The sequence below is a fragment of the Microtus pennsylvanicus genome, chromosome 10 (assembly GCF_037038515.1).
Source record: "Microtus pennsylvanicus isolate mMicPen1 chromosome 10, mMicPen1.hap1, whole genome shotgun sequence".
Classification (NCBI taxonomy): Eukaryota; Metazoa; Chordata; class Mammalia; order Rodentia; family Cricetidae; genus Microtus; species Microtus pennsylvanicus.
In genome coordinates, this window is record NC_134588.1 from 91,708,367 (window position 1) to 91,735,238 (window position 26,872).

At 43.3% G+C, this 26,872-nt stretch overlaps 1 protein-coding gene across 3 annotated transcripts; it reads left to right on the top strand.

Moving 5' to 3' along the window:
• The first annotated feature begins 480 nt into the window (after positions 1–480).
• On the top strand, positions 481–26,298 carry Slamf6 (SLAM family member 6). 3 transcript variants are annotated; one of them, XM_075989144.1, is made up of 8 exons: positions 483–826; positions 13,945–14,292; positions 18,745–19,008; positions 19,428–19,544; positions 19,874–19,906; positions 20,872–20,951; positions 23,274–23,345; positions 24,487–26,293. In XM_075989144.1, exons 1-8 carry the CDS (start codon positions 745–747, stop codon positions 24,526–24,528), a joined length of 1,038 nt encoding a protein of 345 aa, XP_075845259.1. In that variant the 5' UTR covers positions 483–744; the 3' UTR covers positions 24,529–26,293. The 3 variants fall into 3 exon arrangements, with proteins under 3 accessions (XP_075845258.1, XP_075845260.1, XP_075845259.1); XM_075989143.1 differs by having other exon boundaries at positions 481–826; positions 23,274–26,298; XM_075989145.1 differs by lacking the exon at positions 19,874–19,906 and having other exon boundaries at positions 481–826; positions 23,274–26,298.
• Positions 26,299–26,872: the final 574 nt, after the last annotated feature.

Sequence of the window (26,872 nt, forward strand, 5' to 3'; positions counted from 1 at the left end):
CCCTCATATTAAGACTGGACTATGTAACCCAGTAAGAGAAAAGGAATTCCAAGAGCAGGCAAAAGAGTCAGAGACAGTCCCCACTCTGGCTGTTAAGAGTCCCACAAAAACACAAAGCTACACAACCATAACATATTTGTCATATGTTATAGAACCACAACATGGGTCTAGGTCAGTACCATGCAGGCTCCCTGATTGTCACTTCAGTCTCTGTGAGATGCTATGAGCCCAGGTTAGTTGACTCTAGATTTTCTTGGGGTGTTCTTGATCCCTCTGACGCCTGCATTCCTCCCCGCTCCCTGCCCCATCTTCCACAGGATTCCTTGAGTTCAGCCTAATTGTTTTTAGGGGGCGGGCCATCCAACCTCTAGTTCCTGGCTCTCCGGGCACTGTCAGGCATGGGCTCCCTCTGAGTAGCGTGGGTCTGAAGCTGGTCCAGTCATTGGTGGCCACTCCCACCATCTGCACCACCTTTACTTCATCTCAGCCTGTAGACAGGAAATTGTAGGTCGAAGGTTTGTGGCCCGATTGATGTTCCAATCCCTTCACTGGAAGTCTTGTCTGGTTACAGGAGATGGCCAGTTCAGGTTCCTTATCCCTCATTACTAGGAGTCTTAACTTATACAAGCTTTTTCTATGAGCAATGTGTGACAATAAAGATCAATAGCCAAAGGCTTGCTAACGCAGAGGAAGAGCTCGCATCACTAGAGGAAAGGGAAGTCTCAGAGACAAGCTTGTGAAAGAATGGCTGTCTCAAGGGCTCCGGTGCCTGACTCCGCCCGTCAGATCATCTGGCTGTTCCCACTTGTCTTCTGCCTTGGCTCAGGTAAATGTCTGTGGACACTGATATTGTTGCTGATTGAGTCCCTTCTTAGGGACAGCTTGCTCAATCTAAGTCATCTAGATTGGGCTGACTGCCTGGTTCTCTGTTCAGAGACCGAGGAAGTTTGAGGTGATTTATAGCAAACTGCTGCCCTCAGACTGTGGCGCCGCTGAGATAGGGCAAACATTTCAGATGGGGCTGACTGGAAGGAAAGTGTTTCCTGGGGCATGGAAAATGAGGCTTTGTAAGTCAGGACTGTTTGTGACCAGCATGTTGTGGTACAAAAATAAGTTTGAGGGTGGGGAGTCTTCTACATTTTAGACTCTGTGATACTATGTATCTTCAGGGGGATTTATTATTCTTTCTGAACTTCACTCTTCATTAAAATACTAAAAACCCAGCACTGCAGTTGGGACCGGACTGACTGAGTCTGCTTCTTCTTCCTGCTGTCTGTTACAAGAGCAGGAAGGCTCACATCAGGTTTGAGAAGTCACAGGGTGTCCATCTGGGCTGAAGTGCCTTAGGAAAAGTGACCAAAGGTTACTAACTCAGACCTAACTCTGAGGGAGTTCACTGGAAAAAAAAAAAAGCTAGCATTTATTTTGCTCCAGAAATGGGCTACATATTAAACATGCATTATGTTTAGAAGTCTTATGGCATATATGTGGATTTATTCTATTAATAGCTTCATGTTAACACAAGAAATTGAGATTATGATCATTTAAATAACTTGCCAAAATTTCATTAGCCAGCAAGAGGCTGAAAAGCAAACAACAACAACAAAAAAAAAAAAATCAGTTGCCTAAACCTGTCAGTAACTCAAGAAAAATCAAGACAGAACTAACTAGATTAATTGAAAACAGAAATAAGAGGAAAGGAAGGTTCATTAAGTCATTGGCGAACCGTTCTAAAATGCCTACAGTCAGGACTGTAGTAGTTTTGGGAGCGACATCAGGACCTAAGTCAGCGTCAGCAAAACTTTCTCTTCTTGAGGAATTAACATCTTGGCAGGGAAGATAAGCTCTAAACAAGTAAAATGTGCACTGGCTAGCAACAAATAATTCTGAAGAAATGAGCGAGAAAGAGAGAAAGAAAAAGAGGAAGGAAGTCATATAGCAGACAGGATGGTCAAAGATAGGAACAGAGGTCAGCTCCTCTTTGGATCTTTATGATATCAGTGCGATCGGCAAGAGGCAATTCCTGAAAGTAGCTGGAAGCTGAGGCACAAGACTAAGGCTGAGAATAGAGACTAAGTCAGGCTAAGGAGAACAGAGGAAGGAGGACAGAACCCTGGGAAATACAAACAAGACGCAGAAAAAGACAAGAAATATTTTCCTCGTGTCTGTGTTACCACTGCCTGACCTGGGACAGGCCAGCAACTTGAGTGTTTAACCTCACATTTATCGCTATAAGACAGGAAATTCTTGAGAGTCCTCTTATTAAAATCCGCCCCACCCCCCATCTCGTGGATTCTTCTTATAAGAAGCCTGTGAGATGTGAGGCTCAGTCCCCATTTGTGGGTGAGGAAACAAGGTGCAGAGCCCAAGTAACAGCCGCTGCCACACAGCTGTGGGGGAGAGTGTGAGTGATGGTTGACTGAACCCGCAGGAGATAGAGGCAGGTGCTCAGAAACCCCTCAGTGGAGCGGAACTGTGGTTGCGGCCCGAGGTGGAAAGTGGAGGCTAGGCAGGGCACCAAAAACAAGGGAGCTGCTCTAGACTCGGTGAGGAAGAACTTTCTGGAATAGGTGCAAATGATACATGAAGTTAAATAGAGAGGGAAACGGAGCAGGGAAGAGTTTAGCGTGGGCGAGGGAGGAAAGACAAGGCCGCCGTGGCAAGTATGTAGGACAAAGATGCTCTCAGAGAAGACGGAGAGAATAGCTCACTCGCTACAGCTTTCAGATAGGTGAGACACAAACTGATTTCATTTGAGAAACTTAGCGCAAAGACAAACCACGTTGGAAATCTAATCTTCCTTCTTTTGGGTGCACCTCTGAGTGTTTACTTATTCCTGCCCGTTTATAAACGTATAGGGCGAGAGGAGGATATCCACTGAGTGTCTTCAATGACTGTTTCTCTCTACCTTTGTCTTTTGAGATGGGGCTCTCAATGAACCCCAAGCTTGCTCTTTTGGCTAGGCTGACTGATCAGTAAGCCCCAGGGCTCCTCCTGCCTCCCAGGGCTAAGTTAACAGCACTGGCTTTACATTACCTTCCCTTGACTTTGGACTTGGGTCCTGTGGATCTGAACTCGGATGGTCCTGATTGCATAGCAAGCACTTAGCCAATTTATGCCTCACCCCAGCCCCCTTCATTCCCTTTAACTCATTTCCTTGTGTGCAAAACTAACCTACCATGTGACCTGACCGTTGTACTCTTCAATGAACAGCAGCTGTGACAACCAGCACAAGACATGCACAAAATTAGGCCTAGCAACATCCTGTCAAGGAGATGGAGGAGGTCAATCAGGCCCACTCCTCCCTCAGGACTTTTAAGTGGTTAATGGTTGGTTGGGTAGGGAGAGACATTTTCCTCAGTGGTGTGACCTCTCATAAGGTGCCCTGGCCTCCGTACATAACCCCTTACTCCTATAAGCAACCCTAAGAAACTCATTGGCTCATCAGAGGGAAAAAGAAAAAAGAACAAAATAGAAGACAGATTACTTGAAAAGATTAACAGGTGTGGAAAGGGATCAGACAGGGTACTGTGGGTAAATATGATCAAAATATATACATGTATGAGAATACAATGAAACCTGTTAACCACATATAATTAATAGATCCTATCAAAAACATTTTTTGGACCTCGTCTGACATCCAGGTGTAATGGTGCCTGCTTTTAATCCCAGTACCGGATACTGAGGCAACCTGGGCTCTACAGCAAACAAAGTGGAAAAACCCTGAAAGCAAAGTAGCGGTTATGGAGGAAATCAAGCACCGTGGTGGATCTCAGCTACTTCTCTACTTAATTCTTTCCACGTAGGAATTTGCCAAACTTTCCTGTATATATCACTGAGAATTTTACTAGAACGGAGACTCTGAGAGGAAGCTGTAAACATCTGCATTTCTAACAAACTCCCAGTGCTATCAGGGTTGCCTGCCCATGGACCGCGTCTTGAGAAGCGCGGTTCTGAAACGTAGTCACACTGAAACGGGTGCCAGAGGAAAATAGGAACTAATTCTTGGGGTGAATTTGAAGGATGCAGATACAGGTGCTGTGGGGCCCAGGGAAGAGCAGTGATCGGATGGACAGGGAAAGGAAAAACATGTGGGCTGGCTCTCAAATCTCTCTCCCTCCCTCCCACCCTCTTCCCTTCCTTCTCTCCTCCTTCCACTTATTTTGCAGCTAAGGATTCAACCTGGGCCTCAAGCATGCTATCATCCTGCCACTTGAACTACACCGGCAGCCCTGGTTCTGAACTTTTTGAGACAAAAGTGTGTACGGTTCTACGGCTAGCAGATTGTTGTTGTCTAACGACGCTCCTCCCCCGAGTGCCGTTATCTTCGCTTTAAGAACCATCTGCTGTTCAAATGGTTATTTTACCTCATCAAAGGCAGAGTGCTGTTTCATATCTTGTTATTATGCTCAAATACACATGATTTTCCATTGCTCAGGCTTTGCGTTCTGTCGTGTTTCTCTCTCCCCTCCCCCACACCCTGTGATCTCTCCCCTTCCTGTCCTCACACCTCTCCACTCTGGGTCCCTCACTCCAGATCAAGCTCGGATTGTTTCCTGCACTCACACTAAGGCCTTTGGCTTTTGTTTGGGGTTTTTTTTTTGTGTGTTTTTTGTTGTTTTTTTTTTTTTTTTTTGGTGTTTTGATTGTTGAGTTTTAGAGGTTTTTTGTTTGTTTGTTTTTGTTTGTTTGTTTGCTTGTTTAGTTGATTGGTTGGTTTTTCAAGTAAGGGCTTCTCTGTGTAGCCTTGGTGCCTGTCCTGGACCTCATTTTGTAGGTCAGGCTGGCCTCAAACTCACAGAAATCCACCTGCCTCTGCCTCCTGAGTGCTGGGATTAAAGGCATGCGCCACCGTTGCCCAGGTGGTTTTTTATTTTCCAGATGAAATTCACATAACACATGTTCTGCGATCAAAATGCTCATTGCTCAAAAAGAAAATTCCAGGCTGGGGACGTTGCTCAGATGTAGAGTTTGCGCTTCAAGACCTTTGGATCAAACCAACAGAGAGAGGGAGAGAAAGCTGTTCTTCACCTCCCATTTTCCCATTTCTTCTTGTCCCAATCTCCTAGCCAACCCTAGCTTTCTGCACCCATTGAGCAACTAAATGAAGACATATAATGGCTGACCTACTGTGTCCCATCTAACAGAATGTGAGGATCTGCTAAGATATTGTATCCTAACATCCTTTGATACACTTTTTTTAGTTTTGATATAATAGAATTTACCTATTTTTTTCCTTTCAGTGCGTTTTTGGTATCATATCTAAGAATTCATTGTCAAATCCAAGATCATTAACATTGGCCCCTATGGTTGTTTATAGCTCACATCTAGAGCTCTGTGTGCGCTAAGCAAGTACACTGCCGCTGGCTGTATCCCCAGCCCAACTTTTCTGTTTTCTTCTACAAGTTTTATACATTTAACTCTTACAAATACTTGACATAGTTTGAGTTTTGCTTTGTTGAGACAGGGATTCACCAGTAGTCTTGGCTGACCTGGAACTCACTATGTAGACCAGATAGGACTAAAACTTACAGAGATCTTCCTGCCTCTGTCTCCAGATGTTAAGGCTGATGGTATGTGCTGGCACACCCAGTTATAGTTTAAGTTGGTGTGAGAGACAGGAATTTAGCTCCATTCTTTTGTATTTGTCCCAGCATCTTTTCTTTTTCTTTCTTTCTTTTTTTTCTTCTCCTTCTCCTTCTTCTTCTTTTCCACAAAGACAGCAACTAATTCTTTTTCACATTCAGAAATACTTAACTGCCTGAGTTGTATTGTTTTATAACTGAAAATGTTGGTTTGTTACAGGGACTTGAACAATCACTTAATATCAACCTTTTTTTAGCTTTAAAACTAAAATAATAAGAATTTGATGCTAGGATCTGTCATAGGAGAAAGAACATGTGGCATTTGTCTTCCTAGGTCTTGATTATTTCATTCAAGAAGATTTTAGTTCCACCCATTTTCCCTACATTTTCATAATTTCATTTTTTATAAATGAATAAAAACTCTGTAGCGTGTATGTATGACATTCTAATTATTCGCTCATCTGTTAGTGGTCATCAAGAATGAATCTGTTTCCTAGCTGTGAACAGAGCGTCAGTGAGCATAGTTGTGTAGGTGTGGAAACCTTTGCTATTTCTGGACCATACGCGAGTTCTACGTTTAGTGTTTTTGAGGAACCTCCACTCCACTGTACATTACTAATAGTGGACAAGGTTTCTCTCCACCCACATCTTCATTTGCAGTCATTTGTGTTTGTCATGTTGGCCATTCTGACCAACCTGAAATGGAATCTCAGACGAGTTTTGATTTTCATTGCCCTCGTGGGAGAGGATACTGAACACTTTTTAAAATATTTATTAGTATTCTACATTCCTCCTTTTGAAAATTCTCTGCCCATTTCCACGGCCTGTTTTTGATTAGGTTGTGTGGTTTGGGGTGTTTAGCTGTTTCAGTTCTTTGCATATTGTAGATATTAATCCTCCACTAGGATAGAGAGCTGGTAAAGATTTTCTTCCATTATGAAAGCTGCTTTGACCTTTGATTAATATACTCATTGTTCTATAGAAACTTTTATTTTCTCTGAAAGTTTCATACATCTATCCAGTGTGCACTGACCGCATCCATTCACTGCTTCCTCTCTCCCACTCCGCTTTGGCAATCCCGCCCCACTTTGCCTGTCTCTCGGCTTCATGTTATCCTTCTTCTTCTTTTATGTAGGCTGCCATTTAATGAGCCTCTGAGTCCAATTAGTGCTGCCCATATGCATATGAGCGTGTGGCTAACCACTGGGGCATGAACAACCTATTATCAGCCACGTTCCCAAAAGAAAGTGACTCTCTCTTCCTCAGCAGCCATCATCTGCCATCAGCCCCTCTGATATGTGTGAAATTTTGACTGGCTTCTCTTCTGCAGGTAACCACAGCTGCTGTGAGTCACTATAAACAACGTCCCTTTCACATCTAGATGGTATTTCATGGCTCTGCATTCTTTTCTCTTCCTCTTCTTTGAGGTCCCTGAGCCTTGGATGGTGAGAAGAAGTTGGTATAAATGACCCATTCACAATTGAGCACCCAGAGTTATTTATACCCAGTACTTTGGCTAATCATGAGTCTATGAATTAATACCAGTTGCAAAAAAAAAATAGAAGAAGAAGAAGCTACCCTGACCAAAGTAGAGAGCGTCACAAATTTGTGGGTATACACACAAATGTTTAGAACTCAGTTTGACTGAATGAACATTTAGCAAAATTCTGCAAACAATAGTAGGTTCCCTCCTCCTTGTCCAGCGCCTATGAATTCCCCCATTAAAGTCTTCTCACCATGCTAACATACCAGGTACAAAATCTCTCCTGTGCAACAGGCCTTATATCTGATCAGAAAATAGTTGGTTTCCCCCCAGAACCTTTCATGCTGCTATTGAACCAAAAGGCATACCTTGCCCGCATGTCAGTGTTGTAGCATGCGAGGTCCAGTGCTGAGAGAGAACATTGATATCTTTCTCCCTTAGCAGCTTACGTAAAACCTTCTGGAACTATATAAGTTGGCCAGCAGCAAGAGAGTATCCTGGTAAGTTAGAGGTTGGTTTTACTATATCCTGTATCCAAAATGAGCGGAATCTTCAGCAACAGGGTCTTACCATGTTGTTATGACAGGCAGCCAAGAGCAATTACAAATGCCAGCATCTTTGAGGCTCCGCTATGACCTCCCTGACCAAAAACTCATATGGGGCATCTGTGCCTGGAACTGAGATGTTTTGTTGATGCTTCTGTAACCCGCTGAGTTCAGTTAGTGCTGCCTGCTAGGATGTTGACCCATTTTGTTGGTTTGATCTTGTGCAAGTCACCATAGCTTGCTGTGAGTTCAGGAGTGGCACTGTGATGTCACGTCTAGAAAACAGCATTTCTTGGCACCCCTCCACATTCTCTGCCTCTTATATTCTTTCCACATCATCTTCCCTGATGTTTCCTGAGCCTTGTGGTGTTGAAATGATGTCCTTTTTAGGGATGAGCACTAACTAGTCATCTATTCCCACCTTTTGACTATGAGTCACTGCATTAACTCTTGCCCATGACAGAATCAGCATCTATGGCCAAGGTTAATACTAATCTATGGACCCCTAGCTATGTTGTTCTTCCGGGTACTATTGTAGGTGGAATTTGTTTTCTTCATTTCCTTTCTAGATTGCTCTTCATTGCTAGTGTAGACAAATGCAAACACTAGTTTTTGTTGGGCTTTGTTTTTGTTTGCTGGTTGAGACAACCTCTCTCTTCACAGCCCTGGGTATCCTGGAACCCACTGTGAAGACCAGACTGGCCTTGAACTCACAGAGATTACTTGCCTTTGCCCCTCCCCAAGAGCTGAGATTAAAGGCATGAGCCACCAGACCCAGCCAAACTAGTTTCTGTATGTGTGATCTTGTGACCTGCAATTCTGCTGAATTCACTTATTAGCTCTGGTTACTTTTGTGGATTCGCAAGGAATTTCTGCTTACATGGCCATAGCATCTATGAGCAGGAATTGTTTTACTTTTTGTTTTTTACAATTGATATGCTTTTTGTTTCTTTTTCTTACCTATTTTCTCTGGCTGGATCTGCTAGAACAGCACTGAATAGAGGTGGTAGAAGTGAATATCATTTTCTCCCAGCCTTAACTGGAAGACATTCCGTCTTGTGTATTGTCTCAGCCGGGGTTTCTGCTGCTGTAATGAAACGCCATGACCAAAACACGAGTTGGTGAGGAAAGGGTTTATTTGGCTTACATTTCCATATCATTATTTATCATTGAAGGAAGTCAGGGCAGAAACTCAAGCAAAGCAAGAAATGGGGGGGGGGGGCAGGATCTGATGCAGAAGCACTATGGGGAGATGCTGTTTACTGGATCGCTCCCCAATGGCTCCCCATTGCTCAGCCTGCTTATAGAACCAGTCCAAATGTGACACCACCTGTAATAGGTTGTGCCCTCTCCCATCTTTCACTAATTGAGAAAATGTCCTACAGGCCTGCCTACATCCCTTTCTTATGGAAGCATTTTCTTAACCGAGAGTCCCTCCTCTCAGATGACTTCAGCTTGTCTCACGTTGACATATATTAAGTAGAATGCTAGCTGCAGGTTTTCATAAATGACTTTCATCAGGTTATAAATGTCCCCTCTCTTCCCTGGGTTCTCAAAGAGTGTTGGGCCTTCTCAAATCCTTTTCCCTATCAAAGGAGATAATGTGTCTCTTTTTTTTCCCTTTGTTTTGTTATTATCCGTAGAGTGCATTGTTTTGTTGTTATTTTGTTCTGTCTTGTTTTTTGTTGTTTTGCTTTTGTTTTTTTTAAGACGGAATTTCTTAAATTCCTGGAACTCTCTTTGTAGACTATGGTGGCCAATGTACTGGGATTAGAGATCCCAAGTGCTGGGATGAAAGGCTTGAGCCCCCGCCACTGCCCAATTTGCATCTTGTGAGATAAATTTCATTTAATCACAATGTATAACCTCACAGTGTTGTTCAGTTTGGTTTGTTACTATTTTGCTAAGGAATTTTCCATATTCAGTACCTCAGTGATTCTGAGCCAGTAGGTCACAACCATTGGAAAATACCTATTTCCGATGCTCCTAGGAACCCATAACCATAAATTTATTTTTGTTGCTGTTTCATAACTGTAATTTTGCTACTGAGCAGAGTCTCAGTTCCTAAGACCCTCAGAAATATGTGCTTTCCAAAGGTCGCAACCCACAGATTGAGAATCGCTGGAGTGTTAGGATTTTTGTTTGTGTGCTTGTTTTCTTTTTCTTTGACTTTTTTGCCATCTTCGGCCTTGTTAAATTATTGACTTGAGATCTTCCTCCTTTCTTACTGTAAGTATTCAGAGCAAGAAACGCTCCTCTGTTCCGTGCTTTTGCTGTACCTCTATGTTTTGGCATGCTGTGCTTCCATTTCACGCCTCTCAAACTGCAGTCTAAATCCACTGCTTTCCTCTTTGGTCCATCGACTGGTTTACACAATGGAGTCTCACTCCCACATTTTCTGTGCAGTTTTTGTTTATCTTTCTGTCCTTGATTTCTGGTTTTATTCCATAGTAGTCAAAGAAGAGTTTTTCTATTATTTGAGACATTTAGAATTTTTTGATACTTGTTTTGTACTTTCATATATAGTCTATCTTGGAGAATGATCCAAGAATACTTTCCTTCAGGACCTATCCGATCAATTCGTCTTACAATTTTGAGATCAAGCTACATGAAGTGTCTAAATGTCTTCCTTCTCCTATAAAGGTCTTAGCCTCATTCTTGCTTACCTTGTTGGAAGAAAACCTCCATTCAAAACTGATACCACACTTGTTCTTCTGAGCCACACTTTGGCTTCCTCCTCAGAAACAGCTCTGTGTTTTCAACATTCCTTTCCACCATCTCTTTAAAGCCATTCTCCATGTCCTGTCCCTTTTCTGTAAATTTACCAATGGCTCTTGTTATCCCTATGGCCACCTTTCCCTCATCCTACCTCTACCAAAAAGGTCTACCCTATGTTTCTCTTCCTTTCTCTGTCAACTTGCTCAATAAATCAGTCCCCACTTCCTTTCATTCTGAATTCATTGCCTGGGAAGTAAAACAGCCCCCCATATCTCCTTTGGCGATGAACAGTCCTAAGTGTTCTAGGTTAGAAAAACCAGAGTCTCTTGTGACTTTCCATTCTTTTTCAGAGTCATCTTAGGCCTACCTATGCCTTATGCTTCCTGAAACACTGTTTTCCATATACTTTTCTACTTCTCCAAAGTATGCTACATTTACTAATACCTTACAAAGTCAGTTCCCACTGGTCAAGTGACCCATTAAGACTTTCTACATTCTAATTTCAGTCTGCATAGCTTTCATTGAATACTCCGAAGCAACTTCTGGAGAAAAAAAGTTAAGTCAGACACTATTCATGTTCCCAGAAACATGTCATCCATTGGTCGGAACATGAAAAGTATGAGATCATGTTCCCTGGTTTGCTATCACCAGAGAATATCAGCACCCTCTCCATAGTCCAAGTGGTCCTCCAGTGGTTTATAGAGTACCAAAGGGATGCTTTCTATGTATCCTACCGGCCCCCATTGTGCCAAGTAGCCTGCCACAGCCAGAGCCATCATGAAGCATCTTTCCAACTTCTATCCTGGCTCTACTCTTCCATATTTACAGCCAGCAGAGCACTTGGAGTCCCAGAATGTCAGTATCCACACCAAAGGTATTGGTCCAGAGTGATTAAAAGCATCTGTGTCCAACCCAGAAAAAAAAATTTCTGTGTTTCCTCTGGGACAAATCCCATCACCTAGTGGTCTTTTGAACATGTTCAGTTCCTTCCAATCTTCATCTTCATGCACTACAAGGAGGTTGGATCTAGTTTTGTCATTATTTTGTCTTAGACCTTCAGGGAACTACTCTTACTGTTCCTTCTGTCCATGCACCTCTCTGTCTCCAACGCAGCTCCCTTCTCCTCCCCCTGTACTGCTGAAAAGTTCCACAAATAGAAGGAGAGGCAAAGAGGTATTTCAGCAGCCTTTCAAAGACAAGTCACAACATCCCATGTAGAAATAAGGGGAGGGCATTTCAGACAGAGGCAACCACAGTGCAAAGGCAGCAGAATGGCCTAGGGAATTTGCACATCACTGAGCAATGGGAAAGCCCCTGCTGTCATTCAAAACCTTCCTACAACATCATATTTTGTGCCTTGTTCCTTCCTAGCTGTCCCTGGTCCATCATTCACTATCTGTGCTTCTGTAGAGCACATATATACCTCCATCAACTCATTATTTATTGACTGGAAATGGTGCTAAGCAATAAGAAGAGTACATAGGAAACAAGCATAATGCCTGCTCTCATTTAGCAAGAAAAGGAGCAAATAATACCATAATTAAAATAAAGAAAACGAGTACTTGATATAGATGGTGTAACAGTGGTATTCAGACAAAGCAGAGGCACCTAGTCCCAAGTCAGTGCCTATCGTCCACATCATAGCTACTCATTCACCTGCCAGTCTTCTCTGTCAGAGAGTGAACCAGCAAATCAGGACTATCTTGTTCATCCATACAACATATGTCTTCCCCAGATCCAGACCAGAAGCAAACATATGAAAGGGAATTAATAATATCGTCTGGATGCCATGATTTCTAAATTTTTATCCACTAAATTAGCACAAAGCTAAATAAATAGTAGAATATATTTATTCTTTTTGAATAAACTAATAATTCAGGCATAGTAACACATGCCTGTAATCCTAGACCTCATGAGTCTAAGGCAGAGGATTGCCCATTTGAGGCTAGCCTGGGCTACATATAAGACCTGTCTCAAAACCACAACCACAAAGAAAAAATTTGATCTATAAAATCAAGGGAACTTAAAGGACTCTGCCAGGCAGGGGAAGGAGGAGTTCCTGATGAGTCCTGTGATTACTGACAGTGCAGATTTGTCTTGCTTGGTTTTAATTTTAAACAAGCAGAATGCTGCTTGAGGGAGCCTTTTGGACCCAGGACTTTGCGTGTTATTTCTCTTCTCGTGTGGTTCGGAGAGGAAAGAGAGGTCGAGATGACAAACAGCCGTGTGTCAAGAGGCTGATGGGAAGCAGGCAGTGCAGAAGGGGATGTGCGATGGCAACACGGATGTGCCTGGAAATCCTGTGACCGCTCAGAAAAGAAAGCAGAAGTGCAAGGTCATGAAAGAGCTGAGTAAGGGTTGGGATCCTCTGGGCCACCCCAAAAATACACACATATGCAACTCTTCCCTGGAAAGTAGGAGACACCCCCGCCCCCGCCAAGAAAATTGACGTGCCAATCATGTTTGTTTGTTGACTGATACCACACACTTCCACAGATCACATCGTTTGTCAAACACTGCGCAGAGTGCTAAGTGCTCAGGGCTGGAGTAAGAGAACAATCACCGTTAGACCAGCAAGCAGAACTCTAGAAAACAAAGCAATGGTGCTAGGAATTTGGCATTGACTCTAAAGAAGCATCCATCCTTTCTAAGAGCTGTAACCATGGGGGTGGAGTGATGACTCAGCAGTTAGGAGCCTGGGCTGCTCTCTTAGAGAACTCTGGTTTGCTTCTCAGTACCAACAAGGCAGCTCACAACTGTCTGTAACTCCAGTTCCATGGACCCAACTCCCTCTCCTGGCTCTGCTATTTTTAAGAAGTACAACCAAGGAACATTAGTTAACCTCTCTCTATCTCAGTCTCTTTACCCATAAACAAACATCTTTATTATCTGCCTCAAAGACAGTTATCAACATCAAATGATGATGCAGGCAAAGAACAGCACATGCAGTAAATCCCTATTATTGGCTTTCTGGATTGCAAAGGCACACTACATAGACATACTTTAGGTAAATCGTAAATGACTGGCCGTGCCAATACTGCCATTAGCAAAGACTTGCAATTGTTGGAGTTTGTGTCAAGGGGTTAATAAAGTTTCTTATCCCTCTCACAGACTGGTGCCAAAATATTTTAAAGGCTTAAAGGGCTGGAGAGATGGCTCAGAGGTTAAGAGCACTGACTGCTCTTCCGGAGGTCCTACGTTCAATTCCCAGCAACCACATGGCTGCTCACAACCATCTGTAATGAGATCTGGTGCCCTCTTCTGGCCTGCAGGCATGGAGGCTGAATACTGCGTACATAATCAATAAGTAAATCTTAAAAAACAAAACAAAAGGCTTAAGGTCACTAAAGATTGACCAGCCAGGGTGGAAGTAGACCATGGGTCAGAATCATCTAACTAGACCAGTTGCCTATTGACCAAGACCGCCTGATATTTTGCTGGAGGTGGAGCTATTAGGAGTGTCCACCACAACACTTGTAACGCTTTTTATCCCCATCACACCCCTGGCTTTCCTTCAAAGAGCTTAAACAGACTGACAGAATGAAAAGAAAGGATGCAGAAATGGAAGGGGCTGTCAGGGCAGTTTTCTAGCATTCTCCTTCTGTGTTTACAGGGAATGAAGTTCCACAAAGCAGCACAAGCCCAAAGGTGGTGAATAGTGTCCGAGGGGGGTCTGCAACTCTTCCTCTGGAGCTTCCTGCAGGAAAGAATGCCAGTGTCATCGTCTGGCAGCACCGAGGAAGAGAGTCACACGACACTGCAATCCTTATCATCCAGTTAAACAAATCTTCAGGTCCACAAATCACGAGACTGGATCAGGAGAAGGGAAGGCGACTGAACATCACCCAGTCCTCTTCCTTACAGATCAGCAACCTCACAATGGCGGACGAAGGATCGTATACTGCACAGATAAGCACCAACTCCAGACAGTACTTGTTCAAGTATGTTCTGAGGGTCTTCGGTGAGTCCAAATACGGCATCTGATCACATATAAACTGAAAACAAATCCAAATCATGTATGTCAACCCTGTGTGCCAACAAGAGTGTACTTTATGTAGCCTAAGGATAAAGAAGGTGGCATTTGACGTCACCGCGAGGTCCAGAAGTGAGGCAGTTAGAAAACGCTGCACCACTAAGTAGCAGCAGAGCTGGGCTAGGGGTTCATATCATGTGGCTCTCTATACCAGGCACTTTATTTCCCTTTCAACCAGAAAGGTAGAGTTCATGGAAGCAAAATACTGCCCTTGCTCCTTACAAAGGCTCTGTGAGCTGTGCAGAATCCTATGCCCAAAGCCTGGGCCTAGTCACAGAAGGTAATGGCACTTCCCTCATGACTGACCTGTCTCTCGCCATACAAAGGCCAAGCTGGCCCAGCAGAGTTATCTACCCAGGAAGTGCTCTGCACAGGTGAGCCAATAAATAGAAAAACTAATAGAAAAATTCAATGAAAACTTTTTCTGTCAAGGTTATTTCATTTTTCATTTCTAACGGTATTTTCTCAAACTGGCTCATATTAATCACTAATCAAAAAAAAAAAACAGCCTGCCTTTCTAACTGGAGTGATGATGTACATCTAATCTCTAAACCCAACATGTGGGAATTTGAGGCAGGAGGATCAGGAGTTTGAGGTCAGCCTATACTGTATAGCCAGACTGTCTCAAATAAATAAACCTACCTCCCTAATATTAAAGAACGAAAGTATTTTCAACATAAAATTATGGAAATAATGAGATATTTTATTAATCTAAACCATGAAAATAGACTACTAGAGATGTCCAGAAATGCCCTGGATGGCTTTAGCAGCAGTGTTTTACAGGAGACCCAAGCACAAGATTGGCTACCTAGGGGCAGTGTTCTTTTCTATTACCGTGAAGAGACACCATGACCACAGCAACTCTTATAAAGGAAAACATTTAATCAGGGTGGCTCCCTTACAGTTCCAAAATTTAGCCCATTATCATCATGGTAGGAAGCATGGCAGCATGCAGGTGGACATGCTAGAGAAGGAGCTGAGAGTTCTTACACCTTGTCCCACAGGCAAGTTATCTGAGACTGGGCATATCCTGAGCATAAGAGACCTCAAAGTTCACTCCTACAGTGACACACTCCTTCCAACAGGGTCACACCTACTCCAACAAAGTCACGCTTCCTAATAGTGCCACTCCCAATGAGCTTTGGGGGGGGGGGCAGTTACATTCGAACCACCACAGGCAGTGAGCTCGCTCAGTAGGTGAAGGTACTTGCTGCCAAGCCCGATGCCCTGAATCTGATTTCTAGGGCTCAGGTGGAAGGAGAGAACAGACTCCTGTAAGTTGTCCTCTGATCTCTTTATGCATACCATGGACTCGTGTACACACGAGAGAGAGAGAGAGAGAGAGAGTGAGAGAGAGAGAGAAGTAAATAGCTAACTTAACTAAATATTAGTTCATCATGAGGTGCACACCTTTAATCCCAGCATTCTAAGGGCAGGAGCAGGTGGATCTTTGTGAGTTTGAGGCCAGATTAGTCTATACAGTGAGTTCCAGGACAGCCAGGGCTATGTACAGAAAACTTGTCTCAAAAAAAAAAAAACTAAATAAGTAAACATTAAATGTTATTACATTTTTTAAAATAAATATGTGAATGGATTCCATACTAGACAACTCTAAAGACCACCAAGATTCTATAATTTCTCTCTCCATTAAAATAAATTATCTCCCTAAATTGTTTACACTTTAACCTCCATAATCCCTGACTATTTGATGAGTTCGCCTTGTTGCGTTAGTCAAAGTCCCGTCACTGGAAAGAACATGACACGGAACAAGTAAACATACCTGAGAAAAAACGATGTCTGGAAATTTTCTGAACAGAGAATTCCTCGGCAAGGGGCCAGATAGCCTCAGGGCAATGGATTTGTTTGCTGAAGTAGCCCAAATAAAATTTCACAAGGCACACGGCCTAAATAACAAGAATCTACTCTCGTGAAGGTTCAGGTATGGCCAGATGCCATCTGTTCTTTGTGTTGCTGTTTCTGGTTATTATAGATTCCTTGGTATTCCTTGGCCATGGCTACAGCATTCTGGCTTCGGCCTTCTCCACCTCTTTATGCCCATCTTCTGTTTGTCTCAAATGTCCTTTTGCTTATCTCTTAGACAGATACTTGTCTTTGGAAAGTTGGGGATGACCTCCTCAACTAGTTTATATAAAAGTTACACAGACCTTTTTTTTTCAAGCAAGATAGCACAAGTCTGGAATTAAGACGTGGGTGTCTCTTTGGGGCCGTCCTCATTCCAGCCATTAGAGTCAGGACCACGTGACTGATTTATGCTCATCGGGACACTACTAGATTTATGGAGAGAACTGAGACGCACACAACAGGGAAGCCTGAAAATAGATGCTGCCTGCCAGGCTCTATCAACGTGTGCTGGGACACCATTCTTTTGACACTACCGAGGATACCATGACTTCTACAGCAGCCAGGCTCCTTACATTTATTGATAACCCATATTCAGGGCTGCTTAGGGCACATTCCCTTCAAAGACTCATATACCTAAAGATATGTGATCTGTACCCCAACCTTTTCCTCGTCAGTGCAAAGGAATTTCCAAAGATAAAGTGTAGATTTTGTTTCTCAAACACTGACCAAACACTCTGTATGTGCTAAGATAGAGAAAGTAAAAACTTGATCTTTTAGATAGTTCCCAATTAACCGGGAGTAACTGACTAGAGTTTAGTATTGGATGTGAAGACGCATTTAGTTTATTCATTGAATAATAACATTTATTGCCAGGGATAATGTACAAGGTAGTCTGCTATGCAACTAGAAAACATCGACAAGCAAAACAAAGGTCATTGAGCTCATGAAGCTTATAGTATGCTGTGAGGGCTAAGGAAAAAAAGCATGGGACATGGGGGTACCAGGAAACAGGGCAGGAGACATGGTGCTAGGGACCAAAACTAGACCCTTGAGCAATCTAGGTAAATGCTCTATCACTGAATGTACACCAAGCCCAAGGTATCATTTTAGAGGAAGCAATCAGAATGGGTCTCACTGAAAACACGACATGACATCTGAGTCAATATCTATTGGTGTTAAGGGAGTAGGCATGCAGATATCTGGAGGAAAAGCCAGTCAGAACAGATAGCAAAGTTCTTCTGTGCTCAAAGAGCATCCCTTCAGAAGGTTGAACGTCAGTTCTCAGAACCCACATAGACATCTGGGAATGGTGGCGAACATATGTAGTCCCAGCTCTAGGGAGAAAGAGACAGGAAAACCCCTGGAGTGTGTTGACCAGCTATGCTTGACCAACTGGTAAGCTCCAGGTTCAATGAGAGATCCTGTCCCAAAATATAAGGCAGAGGATGATAGAGAAAGACAACCTCTGACCTCCACATGCATGTAAGCGTGTACCCATACACACATGCGCACATACTACCATATGCACACACATACACACACCCAAAGAAAAGGCAAGAAGATGGGGAATGTTTTTCACAGGTTGATGAGCAAAGTCATGTGTTGCAGACTTTTGCAGGGGCACCAACCAGCTCCTAAATTATGACGTGGAGACTTATTAATTATGAATGGTCAGCCTTATCTTATTCTTGTCCCACTAGCTCTTATAACTTAACCTGTTTCTCTTCATCTATGTTTTGGGCTTTTTACATTTCTCTCCGTCCCTCCCCGCCCTCCTCTCTCCAGACAGGGTTTCTCTGTGTGTAGCTTTGGCTGTCCTGGAACTTGCTCTGTAGACCAGACTGGTCTCAAAGTCACAGAGATTTGCCTGCCCCTGCCTCCCAAGTGCTGGGATTAAAGGCGTGCGCCACCACCAACCAGTTCTTTCTTTCCTTCTGTATGTCTTACTTTCACTGTTTCTCATTGATTGGCTGGTGGCTGCCTAGTTTCTGGCCCTAGGCATGTCCTCTCTTTCTCCCACATTCTCTCCTCTCTCTCTCTCTCTCTCTCTCTCTCTTTCTCTCTCATCTATATTTGTCCTCTTACTTATTCTCTCTCCTTGTTAGCCCTGCCTATCCCTTTCCTGCTTAGCTACCGCTGTTCAGCTTTTTATTAGACCAATCATAAGCCTTAGGCAGGCAAGGTGAAACAAGTGCAGCACATCTTTACATAATCAAACAAATGCAGCACAAATAAATGTAACACATCTTAATATCATTAACAAAGGCAGCAGAAACGTAGCACATCCTTGCCTAGTTAAAATAATATCCTACAATGGTCGCGTGTCCTTTTTCTTTTTCATGTGCATTGGTCTTTTGCCTGCATGTATGTCCAAGTGAGGGTGTAACTAGAGTTACAGGCAGTTGCGAGCTGCCATGTGGGTGCCAGGATTGAATCGGGATCCTCTGTAAGGGCAGTCAGCACCCTTAACCATTCTAGCCCAAGCCATGTGTCCTTAACTAAGGTCTTTTTTCACAGAACGACTGAGTAACTTAGAAGTTATCAACCACACTCGCCTGTTTGAGAACGGGAGCTGCGAGATCCACCTGACCTGTACTGTGGCGAACCCAAATCATACTGCCTCAATTGAGTGGCAGGCCTCAGGAAACATCTCTTTAGGGGACCCAAATATCACTGTCTCCTGGGACCCAAAGAATTCCCGTGACCAGAGTTACACCTGCCACGCTCTGAACCCTGTCAGCAAACTGTCTGTCTCTGTCTCTGCCCAGAGCCTTTGCACAGGTAACACCTGCCTTGGGTCTTTGTGGAAGCTTCAAGCAGCTGTGTAGTGTTATAACATGGTTTTACAGCCTATGTGAATGCCTGGACACTGGCCGTGGAAGGAGCCAAACTCCTGCTGGGAGAGGCTCTAAAACTCTATGCCTCTCATTAGTGTCCCCTTTCCCTTCCCAAGTCCTCTTCCAAGAGCAAGGCCTTAGGAGCCAGGATGACTTTCTCCCTCCCCCAGCCCAGCCCCCACTTGTCATGCCTCCACAGGGGTCCCCAGAAAGCCTGCCAGGGGCCCAAACTAGGAACATAAATGACCCATACCAAACCCCTGTAGGCAGCCCAGAAGAGACTCAAGAGGGTCCTAAAACAAGCTCAAAGGAGCCCCCAGTTTATGTATCCTAAGAGGTTTTTTTTCTTCTTCTTCTTTTCAGGAGTTTTAACTAATGAAAATCTACACCAGTATAAAGAATGGCTTATTGGTCTTGTGGTGCTTATAGTCACCATATGCATAGTCATATGCGTATGTAAGAAGACAAGAAAAAGAAAAGGTAAGTGTTCCATCTGCCTTCTTCTATCTCCTCTAAGACTTCAAGTGTTTAGAGTCTGGTTGCCAAGGGTCAAAGGAGGGTGGACACGACCTCTGCTATTTTAGTGAATTGGGAAGTTCCTGGGGTGTGGCCAGACATCTGTTAATATTTCAGGAGAGGTGTACTACCGAGAAAAAAACAGGACCCAGCCTTGGGATCCACTTGCTCACCCGCCCTTTTTTTTGGGTCCTGTTGCCTGCATCCTCTGGAAAGACGCCTGTTGGGGAAGGAGAGAGAAAGCCTTCCTTCACTGAAGTCCTGCATTTCAGTTTCTTGCTTTCATTTTTCAGGTTCTCTTTCTCTGGGTAGAAGACAACATCTAGGTGAGCATCCATGCTCTTAATGACAGAACTTAAAGCAGACAGGAAGATATCAACGGAAGAGGAGAGGGAGGGGCTGGCCAGAGGGCTAAACAGGGAGAGAGGAGAGAAACCGGATCATCCTTGGTCCGCTGGAGCCTATGGTGTCTGACAGTCTGGTTTATCGCCATGGCACCTGTAGAGTTCCTCCCAAGCATGTGAGGGACATCACAGTTTTCTACAGCAAGGTCAAGATCATTCACTTCCTTTCTGATGAAGAAAATAAGTCCCAGTGTTGGGGTCATCCATGGACCACCCACTGTCCCAGATGGTGTAGGACAGAAATAGGGCCTGAGCGTGAAACACTCCGAACCAGACTCCGTGACTGTCCTGTTGATGTTCAGCCAAGGTTTAGACCCCAGTGAACTGACGCCGTTGAAAACTACGGTGTGATAAAGAGATGTGAAGGCAGGCTCATTTTCTGAGTCTCATCCCATGGGTGATAGTTTCCAGATACCATTGTTGAAGTGAGGGCACCAAGTCGGGGGTCAGAACACTTGCATTCCAGTTCCTGTCCCACTGTTTCCTGGGTGACTTTGTACAGGTCTACCAAGTTCTCTTAAACCTGCAATTCTTCCTCTCTAAAACCGTCAAGTCTGTCACACTGCCTGTGAAAACAGTGTCTCCAAGGATCCCGTGGGTGGTGGTATTCAGTCCTTCATGTGTTCAGCATGGGGGAATTGCTGAGACTCTAAGTCATAAGAACACCATCAACTCACCCAAGAAATGAGGTAGAAATAGACCATATGAAAGTTCTTGTTTAGCCCAGAACTCCAAAGGTTTGGAGGTGGGGAGGGAGTCCCTAAGGAAGAGCAAGATAGAAAAACTGCTTTGGGGATAAAAAGTGTTCTGGGGGCCAACAGAACCCAAGGTCCTGTGGGAAGCAGCCCCGAAGTCATACCGCTGACAGCCGTATCTTTTTTTATTAGCCATAGATTCCTCCGAGAACACAGATACTCCAGGCTCTCCAGGGAACACTGTGTATGCACAAGTCACTCACCCAGTGAAGGTAAGTCCTTTCCACTCTGTCCTCCACCGTTGTGTTATTATTATGGTCACTCATAAACCTGTCATCAGCATTTGTTATTGGAGAAGGCAACCACAGGGCTGACCATCCCAGTGTCGGTGATGATCACCCCCAAGGGAATGCTTACTGCTACTTGCAGTTCTCAAACTGCTTACTGTTCCAGTAGGGCTTCCCTTCTGGGTAGGGACAACCTGCTTGGAAGTACAAATTAGATTTCCTCCCTTTCCCTTGCTGTGTGTAGCATGATACTCGACAAACACTTGAATAGAGCAGAAGAGATTTTACCCTAGGAAGAGCTGTCATCCAGGTACAGAGAAGCTAGAAGAGCCTGAAGTGGTCTCTCAAGAGAAGAGGGGAGTAAGCATCATTACCCCTCCACAATAAAGGAAACTAAGGCACGAGAACCCCCACATAATAGGATGACCTTGGTCAAGTGCCAGAAAGTCCTCTGTCCCCACTACCTATGAATAAGCACGAAGTCTATTTTGTATTAATCATAAAAACTCAGAGTCAGATATAGGGGTTAATGCCGAAGATCAGAGAAGCAAAGCAGCCAACAACTAGAGAGTTCTTTTACCTCTACCAATGCTCAGATTAAAGGGGAGATCCTGTCCTCAGACTGTACCGCTCCTTGACTGCTTCAGACTGACCGCCTCAGACTGCGCTTCTCCTCAAACTGCTTCAGACTGACCACCTCAGACTGCGCTTCTCCTCACACTGCTTCAGACTGACCGCCTCAGACTGTACTGCTCCTTAACTGCACGCTCCTCAGACAGCATCGAACTCCTGTCTCTCCTCCCGCACTATATTCCTCTCCCACCCAACCATATCACTCCTGTCTCCTCCTCACTAGTGCTGGGATTAAAGCGTGGCATCCCAAGTGCTGGGATCACGTTTGTGTGAGCTCTGTTTCTCTTTTAGACGGATTCAATCTTGTGCAGCCCAGAGTAGCCCTGAACTAACAGAGATCCCTCTGCCTCTGCCTCCCATGTTCTGGGATTAAAGTGTGTGCCACCATTCCCTGGGCTCTAAAGGCTTACTTCTGCACTCTAATCTTCAGGCAAGCACAAACAAAAGATCACTACATATGAATGAGACAGTTGTGAAGACATTTCTTTTTTTTCTTTTTTTGTTTTTTGTTTTTTGAGACAGGGTTTCCCTGTATAGCCCTATCCTGGGATCACTCTCTAGACTACACTGGCCTCAAACTCACAGAGATCCACCTGTCTCTATCTCCCGAGTGCTGGAATTAAAGGCCTGTACTGCCACCACCTGACTGGGGACACTTTTTTAAATATCTAGATATACTGGTCATATTTTCTGAAAAAGAAGTCAAAAGAGCTTGGCATTCTTGAAACAATAGAAGCAACAGCCCAGCTAGAAGTCTTAGATTCCCCAAGCAAACACTCTTGACTAAGATCATCACAGGCTTTGGGAAGTAGGCTCCTGAAAGGGAGGACAATAGGGGACATTCACATCACTTACTCAATTGCCATTCCCAGCTCCTGCTGGGAGCAAGCTCTCCAACAAACCCAAACACAAATGGCTAACCCAATAGTCAGCTTCTTTTCAAGACAAAACCAAAAAAAAAAAAGCATTATACCTTGGAGAGTTTCTGGGATCTTAATTATTCTCTAAATATTCCTTCATTAATTTAAAGTATCAAAATATATCAATGGGTCATCTAGGGCCTGGGATTTCTGCTGTTACTACTGCTTAGTGTATCTTTAGAGAGCCATTCTTAAAACTAGGAGTTCCTATACGTCTGGTTCCCTACCATGACCACAACAAGGTGACTGGGCCATTAGAATTACAGGGCTAAATGGAGAAAGCAACGTGGGTGACTCCAGGTATAGCTAATAAAGACTGAGACAAAGATATGATGCAATAACTGTCTGGCATGTAAGTTCTTACAGACAGAGGAGGAGTAAACATAGAATCCTATGCAAAACAAGAATGTTTCCATCCCTTCACAGGAGTCACCTTTCTGCTGCTCTCTGGTTGGGGCCTTTGTATTGTTGGCATGTTGCTCTTATATTTAGTTTGCTTTTCTGCTTCTCTTATATTTTTGGTTGTGAGCCTAGACTTTAATGGCTGAGCCATTTCTCCAGCCACTTTTCTACTTCTCAAGAAATGTTACTAAAATCTTCCAGGTTTGAACTGGTAGTAGAGCTTAGTCCCTACCTCTTCTTGCCATACCTCTTCTTTCTCCTTGCACTGCCTTTCCCCCAAAATATGGGTATGCACAGACCTGTCTCTGTGAAAGCCGAATGCATATAACTCTTTTGTTTTTCTTGTTTACAGGAAAGAGAAATCCCAAAACCTATAAAAAATGATTCCATGACAATTTACTCCAAAGTTAATCATTCCAGAGAGGTAAAATCCATGACTGCTTTATCTTCTTTGATTTTGTATGAATGAATATGTGTGTAATGTATGTTTGTGATTTGTGCTCATGTGTGTGAGAATGGGAACAGCTCCATCCAGTGCCCTTCCCTACCATTCTCTATCTTACTCCTAATAAACAGTGTCTCACTAAACCTGAAGCTAAACCTGTGGCCAGAAAGACCAAATGATCTTCCTACCTCTGGTCCCTAAAGTGCTGGCATTACAAGCGTATGCACTGCTTTTTACATGGGGACTGGGGATTTGAACTCAAACCCTCATGCTTGCTCAGCAACCTCTCTTATCCACTGAGCCATCTTGCCAGTCCCTATATTTATGTATTTTTTACTCCTCTCCCAAACCTTCAATTTTGCAAGTAAAATGAAAGGTCCATTTTACAGATATCCAAATACCACAAGAAAAAGAAAAAAAGTCTTGGAACATTACCAAAATATAAAAAGTCATATTGGGGCTAGTGAGATGACTCAGTGGGTAAAAGGCAGTTTTTACCAAGCCTGATGACCTGAGTTCAATCCCCAGGATCCACATTGTAGGAAAGAACCAACTCCCACAAGTTGTTCTCTAAAGCGGAAACAAACACAGACAGACAGACACACACACACACACACACAGAGAGAGAGAGAGAGAGAGAGAGAGAGAGAGAGAAGCATACACATACATGCACACACAGAGACATACACACAGACACACACTCACATGTATGCACCACACATCACACATCTACACCCACCTATCATACATTTTATACACACTCTCACACTCACATTCACACTCTACACACACACACACACAGAGAGAGAGAGAGAGAGAGAGAGAGAGAGAGAGAGAGAGAGAGAGAGAGAGAGGCGCATACACATACACACACAGCGAGACATACACACAGACAAACATACAAAAACACACAATAAGTAAATAAAGTGTTGAAATTTTTGGTTGTCTTGTATTAGAATCACCTATTACAATTAACCTACTTGTTCTTTAATGTAACCCTGCCTCATGCCCTCAGTAGCCCTACCATTTGACCAGCAGGGCTCTCGTGTTCTCTCTGCAGTCATGGAAAGTAGGCTCTGCATACCTATTAATCTACTTCTTTCTTTTCTCAAAAAACAAGCCCATTTCTCCCAGGATGAATACTCTTAAGGATATCAAGTAAGTTGGTGGAAGACTTTAAAGGAATTCAGGCAGAGTACACGTACTGACCCCCTGGAGGAGAAGAGAGAAGCATGGTTTCCTGCTGGCTATGGAATCCGGATACCCAGGGATATCACATCAGACTTGATCCTGCATACATAGGTCAGAGGCTTGACGAGTAGCAAGATCTCCAGTATGGAACCCCAAAACTGCTTTTTAACCCACTCCAGGACAAGTCCTGCCTTGGATAATACACCCACATGTTGCCTTCTCTTTGACAACTAAACAATCAGAGTTTTGACTGACAGATTATAATTCTACAGGTAATCATTTCTCTCCTTCTAAAAGGCAAGCAGGATGTGATTGGTTGGAGAGAGAACATGGTGTTTTGGTTAAGTATGTAGTGCCTGGCACTGGATAGGCCCACATTCATGTCCTGTGAATCATTTTTACTAGACAGGCCTCCTGGGATGTTCCCTGTGTTCTTGGTGCTTTAATCTCATAGCCAAAACATGAGAGGAGTGATGCATCGATCAGGCCCATTACTCAAGCCAGGAATCTGAGCCATCCCTGATTACAGCCTCTCTATCACCAAGTCCTCACACTCTACCTCCAGAATACATTAGCACATCTATCTCTTTCCAACTTGTAGACCATCCTCCCGTATCTGAGACCGAATGCTCCAATAACCTCTAAACATTCCTTCTAATTTTGTTCTTGTCTCCCTGCAACCCATGGTCCAAAAGACAACGAGCACAGTGTCCCTAGTATAGACCAGCTCTTTCTCTTGTCTGCTCGTAACCCTACACACTGTTCATTGCACTCAGTGTGAAAGCCAATCTCCATGACCCAGGTTGGTCTGACTCCTACCCAGACTCGCTCTGCCAGCTGCCCTATCCCCGTTCTTCTCTGTTTGGCCTTTGTGATCTTTCAAGTCCTCTAGGAAAGAAGAACGTTCTCCATATTACCATCATTTACATCTGCCTGAAGGTTTTTCCTCTGCCTATTGGGCTCCCCCTATTCTTTAGACTTCAGCTTAAACGCATCAGCTTCTGGAAGAGACCTTCCCAGAACACTCTGCTCTCTACCTAAAGGAGGTTTCCTTATCATTCATTCTTTTAAACCTTCCATGTTGTTTATCACATGTCGTTGAGTATTTATTTTTATTTTTAGCATCTGTTTCCCTCATTAGAACATAAGTTGGTGGGACCAGAGACAATAATTATTTTATTGCTAGAACACTGTAAATATTAATTAATTAATTACATTGTAAGTGTTAATTAATACCTAGTACATTGTAAGTGTTCAAACAATATTTTTAGTAAATGAATACATTTGTAATGGGTTTGTATGGTAATTAAATAAGACAATACAGTTGGCTCTTCAACTGTGAGTCTGCTTCTGTGTATTTTATGAACTGCAAACTAAAGTATTTGAGAAAGAATTGCATCTGTACTAACTATATACGTGTGTTTTCTTATTATTCTCTTAAGGTAGACATAGGTTCTATACTATCTCATTTTATATGAGGGACTGGCCTCTAAGGTTAGCCTAGAACTATCTCCCAGGAATACAAAGAATGACTATAAACTCTTAGCATAGTGCCTAACACATTAAAAAAGCTCAAGAAATATCCAGTCTAATTGCTAGTAGTGCCATGTGGTAGGGCTCTCCTAGAATCCCAGTGTTTGGATGGTGGAGTCAAGAGAATTCAATGTCATCCTCAGCTATACAGAAAGTTCAAGGTCGATCTGGGCTACATGAAACCTTGTCTCAAAAAGAAATTGATCACTGATGTTATCATCACTATTAAATTTCATTCTCCTGAAGTCATAGAATCTTCTTGAATAACTTCAGCACCTAAGGCTGAAGACTCCTAAATTCAAGGCCAGCCTGGGCTACATAGAAAATTACATGACCATCTAAGCTACATAGCAAGACTCTGTCATAAAAGGTAAAATAAAATAAATGAGAAGAGAAAAAGCATACTACTTGAAGGCACTTCTTGCCTTTACTCAAGTTTCAAATTCTCATATTTTACCCCATGTGAAGAACAAGGCTCCTCTGTCCTTGAGAAGCATTTTTAGAGGGAGAAGAGGTTCTAGTATTTGTTTTAGTATATTTCATTTTTCTCAAAAATACTAAATGTGCTTATTGTGAATAATTGACATACTCTAAAACTTCTCTACAATATCCAAGATAAAAAAAAATCCTAATCCCAGCACTAGGGAGGCAGAGGCAGGCGGATCTCTGTGAGTTCGAGACCAGCCTGGTCTACAAGAGCTAGTTCCAGGACAGGCTCCAAAACCACAGAGAAACCTTGTCTCGAAAAAACCAAAAAAAAAAAAAGGAAAAAAAAATCCTAG